The sequence below is a fragment of the Malaya genurostris genome, chromosome 3 (assembly GCF_030247185.1).
Source record: "Malaya genurostris strain Urasoe2022 chromosome 3, Malgen_1.1, whole genome shotgun sequence".
Lineage (NCBI taxonomy): Eukaryota > Metazoa > Arthropoda > Insecta > Diptera > Culicidae > Malaya > Malaya genurostris.
The window spans coordinates 231,872,197-231,881,695 of NC_080572.1; the positions used below are offsets into that span (position 1 = coordinate 231,872,197).

The 9,499-nt window shown below is 35.8% G+C and overlaps 1 protein-coding gene across 1 annotated transcript in view; it reads right to left on the minus strand.

Moving 5' to 3' along the window:
- The window catches only part of LOC131436774 (T-box transcription factor TBX6-like), an 80,978-nt gene extending 72,047 nt beyond the window's left edge, over nucleotides 1-8,931 (minus strand). The window contains exon 1 of the mRNA XM_058605682.1: nucleotides 8,275-8,931. Coding sequence (XP_058461665.1) covers nucleotides 8,275-8,356 — 82 coding nt within the window. The 5' untranslated portion in view covers nucleotides 8,357-8,931. The remainder of the gene's footprint in view (nucleotides 1-8,274) is intronic.
- Nucleotides 8,932-9,499: the final 568 nt, after the last annotated feature.

Sequence of the window (9,499 nt, forward strand, 5' to 3'; positions counted from 1 at the left end):
AAGAACTGTGGATAAAAATATTCTATAGGATATTCCTGACAGGTTCGCTTAGGAAGTCCATAAGTTTTATGGTGCATCCGAGCATCTTGAGACCGGAATATACTAAGTCGTGCGGGAATATTACCATTACTAAGATTTATACTAACAAATTTGTGTAATGCGCACAAGTGTCACGGGAAATGATCTATAGTCACAACATGAGTTAGACTAATATATCTTTCCATTCCTGAGTCGATCTAATGTTTGGACCTGGCCGCACACCTGAAAAAAAAACGTGTAAATTTATGTCTTCTGCGACCGACATATTTGAGCATCAACAATGACTCATTTTTACAGTTTGTATAACATTCTCAAGTACTGAAATATATAATTTTACACGTAGATTTGATAGGCTGAGGAAGTTTAATAGTGAATTGTGTCATAAGTGGATTTTCGTCACTTGCATATTTCATAGTTTTTTACTATTCGGCGCCGGAATTTATCAAAGAATTCTGCGGTCAGTCCCAGGTCTGATTCTCTGTACGATTTCAGCTAGTCCCGATCCGTAACGGAGTGGAAAGCAGGGTTAGTCGAATTTCGAATAAAATAGATCTGTTAAACATTGTGAATTTGTTCATAAGCATAAACAGAAATTTAGAAAAATTGTATCGACCGCTAAGACGTAGCATGTTGACAAATAAACGCGTGTTTTCCTTTCAATGTGCAAATTTTCCATCTAACGATAACATACGCTTGCTCACTCTATAATAAATGTTAGTACATTAATTTCAATATGCAAGCCTTTTAATCCGAACCATTGCACTAAGTAAGTGAACCACAATGACTCTTTCGCGTGTTGTACGATTATGCTTATTCACTCGGAAACCAAATGAAGAACTTTTCTTTTAATAGATTTGCTTGACACACAACAGAACCCGATCATCAAGCCGTAACAATTTTATAACAAAAAAAAATCGTTTTCAGAACAAGTGGTTATATAGTAACAATAACTCGTTTACTCGTTGGTAGTTAAAGTAACAAACTTTTCCAACGAGTAGCAAACACGGAAAAAGTTGAGATATGATATGTGGATCGGGAAATCACACTACCATATATTAACAGAACACTAACGGAAAGAAACAAATTAGCTCTTCGCCGAATTCATATTTTTGTTTTTGGATTAGTTGAATTTGTCAACAAATTTACCAAGCTTATCAAAACAAAATTAGTTATTATTCGCCATTTGTTTTGATAAAATATTTCGTAATTTCAGAAGGTAGTTTTAGTTGACAAAACCTCTGGACACAAATCTGCAAAATTTCAGTTTGAAGAAAAAATTCTCGTCAAATACTAATTACATGTTAAAAAAAATAGAAAATTTGCAACTGTTTAATCATCTGTATTATACAGATTTTTACTTGCACATACAGATTTAATACAGAGTACAGATTTTATATAGATTATCTAAATTTAATACAGATTTATACAGATTTCACAAATAGTAAGAAAAAAAGCGAATTAAAAGTCTGAGAGTATCATTTAGTATTTGATTGTAATGACGAGATAAAAAGTTTATGCATCAACGGACAAATCACAAATTAAAATCGAAATCTTTTGCACAGATATTTGATGATGAACACTGAAATACATTTATATCCCAATTGGGAATCAAGGTGAATTGATATTTAAGCAACATCATGAAACTTTATTGTCAGACTACGAGTTGTGTCGCCTGACTAGACATGGCTTATTGGGTGTGGAAATTCTATACCAACTTCTGAAGTCTACATTTACAAAGTTGATAAGTGTATGGAATTACAATGCAATTGTTGTAGATAAAAAACTATTAAATTTCCTCGTTGGATATTCCTATGAGCGCGGCAATTACTTACGAATATAACAAGAATGAATGCTTATGACATCATTTATAGTTGAAATTTCATTTAATTAGTGAATACAGATAAATACAGATTTTTATACAAAGCAATACAGATTTTCTATGAAAATATCTGGCATCACTGCTGGATGAGTACATAGAATACATGATATAAAATGGGGTTGTTACTAAATCGTTAGTTAAAAAGTCAAGTTTTAATAAGTGGTAAGAAGCAGAATTGAAATATAGATAGCAATATTTTGGTATGTTTCAAGAACGCATTAGGATTTTCAGGCTCAAAATTATGTGTCCTATTGAGCCCCACTTTTCTGTCCGGTTAGGCACTGCATAGATAATTCATTTTCGAGACACAAAAATAATTTTTTTTACACGTGATCGAGAGCACTTATTAATCACTGGATTCAGTACGAAATGAACATAAGAAAGCACTTACAAGGCTGTTATTACAATGAACTGAAATTAAAAAGTTTAAGAAAAATCCAGGTAATACCGTACACCTTCTGACACAAACACGATTGACGCCAAATTGAATTGACGCAGCGTCTTCCAGCTAACTGACGTCTGTCTGTCACATAAAAGCGCGTTTACAAAATCAATCCATGGGTCGAAATAATTGCAGGCTTAGAAGATATGTAAGCTATCAGTTTTAACCCCGTGGCCGGACTAGCCCCGCTATCCCCTAATATAACTTAATTTATCAATGTCTTTTATTGCATTCCACAAACTCAAATAAATAGAAAATAGTATTTCGTTTCCAAATTCAACTTAAATAATAATAGAAGGATATTGCATTGAGTCTTAGCTAAAAATTGACAACAGACTCGAAAAATTGTAAATTTAACCAACAATTTTATATTTTTAAGGGATTGAAAAAAACAAATCTATAGTTGCAGTTGTGGAGAAAAAAACATAATATATTACTTAATAATAGCTACACACCTAGAAAAAATCATGTAAATTTACGGTTTTTGTGACCGATATATGTGAGCGTCGAAAATGACTCATTTTGACAGTATATCTAAGGGTGAAGTCAGAGAGAAAGCGACAAGCGACGCGTAGCGATGCGATCATTAAAGTTCTGTATTTCATTCATTTGTTTACAGCAAAAAATTAACATGTATTTCAGAGTAAACACGAGGCGTTGCGTAGTGACAAGCGATTTTCGGTGCGACAAACAACGAAGCAGTACGTGCACAGTTTTTCATGCGATTAACGAGCCACCAAAGGTTTCCTGAATTATTTTTCTTTATGTCGAAAGAAGATAATTCTATTGATATCAAAGCACTAATCGGAAACATTAGAAATTATTGGCATGTACAGTTAATGAAAGTGCATTAAATGAGTTTTTAGAATATTTCGAGTTATGTCGATGGAAAAAGTTCATACATTTTCCATAAATTTTTAGTTGTAAATTTTAAGAAGCTGGCTTCCAATCAGCATTATTTCTGGAAATAGAACTTCGAAAGTTGAAACTACTGCAGAAAAAACATTGCCGCGTGAGAAAGATTTGCATTCTGCAAAAAAAGCTACAGCTTTGGATAGAGCTGCAGGCAATTAACACTACAGCATGTAGATGGCTTAAATAAGAGTTGATTTCGATTCATTTTGATCAGCATTTTCTTTTCATTAAATAGAAATATAATTAAATTTCTAATGTTTTCAAATCTCCAACACTTGCGCATTCCGTTAAAACTGCTCCGATTAGTGCTTTGATATTAATAAAATTATCTTCTATTGTTTTATTACTACTATCACTTTGACACTCGCTATCATTGGAAAACTTTCGCGTCGCGTGTCGGGCCCACTCTGGCTTCACCCTAACACATATTTAATGCATTTTGACTTATTTTTAAGTGCTGAAACACGAAAATGTACACGACTGCTTTAAAAGAGAAGTTTGTTTGACACATATTTAAATCATTCTTGTAAAATTCAGTCGTTTTTTACGAATTGCGTTCTTATTCATTGAGCTATGTGACGATTTGCGTCATCTGAAAATTTAATAGATTTTTACTGTGTAACCAAACTAATAAAATCGAGCGTTTTGTTCCTCAAAAAGCAGATATCAGTTTCTCCGTGCTGGAGCTAATTTTGCAGTAGATTATATCATTTACCAATTTGGCTAATGGTACAGTCACAGTCAGTCAGCAAAAATCAATTATTTTGTCTTCGTTTTCCACTTATCAATATATTAACAGTTCAAATCGAACCACCACTGCCATTTAACAGTTCAACTTAAACGTATAAGCAAACGCACTGATGGCTCGAAAATATCATTTCATTTGAAGTTTATTTTGTATATTGTTATGTATATTGTCAGGCTTTGAAGAAACAATAAATACTGGAACGGGTTTTTCAATTCTTCAGAAATCTGAGAGAATGAATATATATTGCAGAATCCGAAAGAATTTGCGTCAACATTTGTATGGAACGATTGCTGCGGATACGACCTAACGTACAATTGATGCACTTTGAAGAGAAATAAATGTATAAACAAATAAATTGACTGATGCTTTTCAATTAATTTACTAATTTATCAAAAAACTTCCAAATTATTCTAGATGTTTTATAGTTCTAGTCAAAATAAATATTCCAGACATTCATTTGAATAATGTTTTATACAATGCTATGTGAATTATTATACAATTAATAATATTAATTATGTACTGTTAACTGTTGATAATATTAATCATTAACTGTTAAAAATGCAATAATGGAAACAACCCGGCAGTAATCACAGTTCTTGTTCGTATCTTATCCGATACAGTCGCAAATCGTTTACGGTCGAGACAATAGAAATGGGCAAATACGATTTAACAAAGCAAGAAACTTGACCTCTAAGACCAAATTTAATTTGTATTGATTTCAAGTGCTGCAAATTAAGACCAGCAGCAACCAAAATTGAAATCTTGTTTAAGGAACAAATGCATCTAAACGTTGATGATGTGAATGAGATTCAATTCAACAAGGCTTCTAACTTTGTGTACATTATGTTCAAACGTGAAAAAGATGCAATTGTATTTGCTTCGGTTAATAACGGGGTTCATAGTGTTGATCATGACAATGTTAAATATAAAATCCCTGTGCACATGGTGGACAATGCCATAGAAGTACACGTGCATGACCTTCCACCGCAGACCAGCGATCAGTTCGTTCGGGAAACTATGTCACAGTACGGTGAAGTTCTTTCCATCGAAAGTATGGCGAAATTTTTTCCCGGGTATCCGGAATGGCGTACGAGTGGAAAACAAACAAGAACAACCGCTCAACAACGGAAACTAGTGAATGCAGTGCTCCTGTTTCAAAAACAACTTCACCATCTAACCAACAAGCAACTGCAACCAATGTACAACAAGGCGCTTCTACAGTAACTAGCAACGAGATCAAGACTGCGAATAACAAGGAAAACGAAAAGAAGACGGAAATCAACAATACCACAGATGCGTCAATGGATGACGAGACGAGCCACGAACAAGCCCCTCAATCCTCGCAGGAGGGAAATGGAAGCTCCTCTTCCCCCAGAAAAAGGGTGACAACGAGATTGAAAATAAATAAATTTTTATTTAAAAAATCGGCTCAGTCGGCCACGTAAAGCTTGTACGCAAATAGGTCTGAATAAAAATGTATTTAAAATATAACCCGGCAGCAATTTAGTTAAAAAACTGCGATTGAAGAGAGTTGCTTTTTTATTATGCCGCAAATATAGAAACGTTGTGATGTAATACCTGATGGTGAAGTTGTACTGGGAAATTTATTACACTGTATTATTTGCACTTTGTAAGGGTTGTATGTATTTAAATAAAGATCTGTTTGCCGGAAAATCTCCGATGCCTAGGTGATGCGCATGATTTTGTCTAAGCGGACTAATTCTGGTCTTAGCAAATAAAATCCAACCGATGCTTAGTTAAGACATTCAGCTCTTGAATTTCGGGATTTGACTGCTCATCAGATCGGAAGTTTTACATGATTTGCTATGTATAGTGGCATTGACAGAATGTTTCAAGCCATACGAAAAACAGGGAACAACCTAAATGTGCACCAAATATGTTGCTACTTCTTTTCGATAAAATTACTCAAAAATCAAAATCTAAGTATCAACATGCCTTGGGAAATCAAAATATTTTGATTAAAATTTAATTTTGTTACAATCATATTACTGTGGGCAAAAAGTAGTAAGACTTTTGTATTATATTTCACGCAGAAACTTTATTCGTCGAAATTTTTTTTTGTCTAGGTTGGTATGACTGTTAGTGACGTCTGCGGCAAGTGTCACGTCAAAATATTCATTAGTGTTTAGTTTACGTCTTTCTTTCTGAAGCATTAAAAGTGCAATCGGCGATTTTTATAGTGAGTGAAATTATTCAACAAAGAAGTTCCATAAAATTTTGTGTGCGGTGTCAGATTTCTGGTGCCGAAATGTTCAGAATATTGCAAACGGCCTTCGGTGATAATTGTATGTCGTGAGTAAGTGTTTCTGATGGGTACAAGTTGTTTAAAGAGAGTCGAGAGCGCGTTGATGATGAACCACGTCCAGGACGGCCATCAACATTAACTGCGGAATTGGTGCTCGATAATCAACTATTAACAGTCCGAGACGTTACTGGGGTCGTTGGAATATCGGAATGTTTAATAAAAACCGTTTTAAAAGATCACCATGGGCCGACAACTCTTGGGTTTTAAACCACGATAATGTACCGTCGCATACTGCATTGATTCTTTGTGGTTTTTTCGCCAAAAATTCAACCAATATAGTTCCACAACCACCGTTTTCGCCTGATTTAGCTCCGTGTGACTTCGGGCTATTCAGCAAACTCAAACGACCGCTCCGGGGAAACCTTTTTTGAGTCAATTGAATACATCAAACTTGAATTGCTACGCGCATTAAAGGCTACTCCGGAAATTGAATTTAACAACTGTTTCGAGGATTGGAAAAAAATTTTTGCATAAGTGTATTGTGGCTGAGGGGGGAATACTTTGAGGGGGACGAAATTGATTTGGAAGAATATATAAAGAATTTTGAAACTACACGAAAAGAAATAATGAAATTTACACGACATGTAAATCAATTGTAATATGGAAAAGACATGGGTTGAATCGAAAGTTTGGTTGAAAACCATCATCGAAGCAAAACTAAACGTTAGTTTTGCGATTAAATTATAGTGAAACCTACAGAATTGTAAAGTAACTTTATGTTCAATTTCCTGCTCCAAATATGTGCATGAAAATAGATGTAAATTCAGGAAATATTTTTATCAGTGTTTGAACAAAGTCTTACCACAAACGAATTTCCAGACATGACAGTGATCTTTTTTGGCGTACATGTACGGTCCTCCGTGAAACTGGCACCAATGGTGATAAATTGGTTGCACTGCTGAGTTCCCATCATCACATTCATAATGCAAATGTCAAACCGTGAGAACCGCACACTTGAGATTTTATGGCACACTTTGGTCGAAATGATAACAATGCAGTTAATCTCGCGCTCCACCAAGCGGTGAGTGCGGTCATTTTAGAAAGTACCGGGAACGAACCAGATTTGTTTTAAATATTTGTAAGCACATACATGTCTTTATTATTCATCTTTGGTCTTACTATGTTTTGTCCCCAGTAGTACAGATGAAAACCTTTTTCATGATGTCTACTAAATTCTAAAATTAGTATATCTGTACATCATCGTCTTTTTTTAGAAGCAAGTTGCTGCAAAATTGGTGACTAACTAAATGTGGTCACCTTTTAAAGACATTTTCCACTTAATAAAATATCATTGGAGGAACCTCTCTGTGGTTGTCATATTTGTACTTCGCACTTAGCTATAAGAGCAATCAAACATGAAGGCAGTTTTATGCCATCCAGAAACGTTTTGGTCTTCCTCTTTTTCAATTTCAGCTATATGCTGATATTTTTAAGCCTACTAAAAAGGATGTAAGAACCTGAACTTTAATATGTGTTATGTCTCGGGAGAACGATAAAACCTAAAATATTTGAATTATTGAGTTTAAGATGTGTTTAAACGTATTCCAGGATAGTTGAAATGGTGGAAAAACTTATTATCAGACTACTGGAATATATGTACTAACAGGATGGATTATACGGTTATTAGAACAAAAAGAAGAAACGTGTTTACACACATCCAATGTTTTAAGCAATTTTTGGATGATTCAAAGTTATCTTTCAACAATTTTATGTACTTTGATTAAAAAAAAGCTTTATAAATGTGAATAGTTTTAGCTTCAAATGTTACGATTGAATGGTTTGCATGTGTCTGTTTCACGCAGAAACGGAAATCCGTAATAATTACAATACATACTTACCATAAAACGAAATTACTTTAATCGAAAATTAATAATAAGTAACTTCAACTAAAAATCCCACCTCACCGTCGCAGCAAATGGCCTTACCTGGAATCCTTTGCATCATCTGCTGCCGGTAGATCTCATGCGCAATGTGCTGATGCATTCTCAGGTCAATCATATCAGTCATTGTTATCCGGGAAAACTACGGTCGGTATAAATAATCCACGATGGTATCGTACACTTGCTACCAGTCAACTTCACTTTACTACTGCTTTTATCACCATTAACCATAAACATAAACGCCATACAGGTCGATATCGATTATTAGCACACGCCCAACCATTCATGGGAACAATTCAGCCGCCTCGCGGAACTTGAAAGAATCTTGATTCATGAAAATTCAGAAATATTCATTTGTCATGTTGACAGCCCACATGCAATCGCTATTATTCACACCATCGATTGCATTTCTGTAATAGCAGTTGCCGTTATTGCCCCCTGTTGCTGCCGTTGCCGGTTTTTTTTTTGTTCTCACACACCCACGCCACGTAATTGCCGTCGCGACACCGCCCGCCCGAGACGCTGTAGCTGTAGCTAGAGCTCTTTTTTTATTGTTTGTTTATTCCGTTAGCGAATTCATTCGCCCTTTTGCAAACACGCGTCCAACCAGTGAAAAAATCGCCTCGCAACTGCAGCGCCAATAAAATAGCCTCACTCACTGGCCATCCCAGTGTATAACCCTGCTCGCGCTCTACACTGAACCGCCACGACACGACAGTCGCGAAAACTGCAAAAAAGAGGTAGAAAACCCGAACGTAGCGAACGCATGGGACGACGTGGAAAAGTATAAACAACCTGGTCAACTTACAACGAGCCGCTGTACAGGTTCCAGTGACCGAAACCGCCCGACGAATAGACAGAACAAAACGAATCGGTAAATGAAACGTGTGTAGAGCAGAATCGAAAAAAGAAGTTCGTGCTCACCCACACACCGAACACTAGTTCAATCGTACACGAATGCGTGAAACATGAAACGAAGCAAGCTTTGAATTCACTCTCGCCTTACCGCATGTGCTTCATTAACTGTCGCTCATTGGTTGCGAAGGGGAACGCCTACTTTTTCTTCCTGGCCTGCTTCACACAGCGTTTACAGACCAGAAACCTTAAACCCACACTCCGACAAGACCTCCCGACGATGATCTATCGGCCTGCCGTCTGCTACTATGCCGTGAAACCCTTTCGATATGAGCTTTCTGTTGCATCACGTTGTCGGATGGGAATCGAAATGGCGTGAAATTTGAAACGCTCCGCAATATGCGCATAGGCAGTG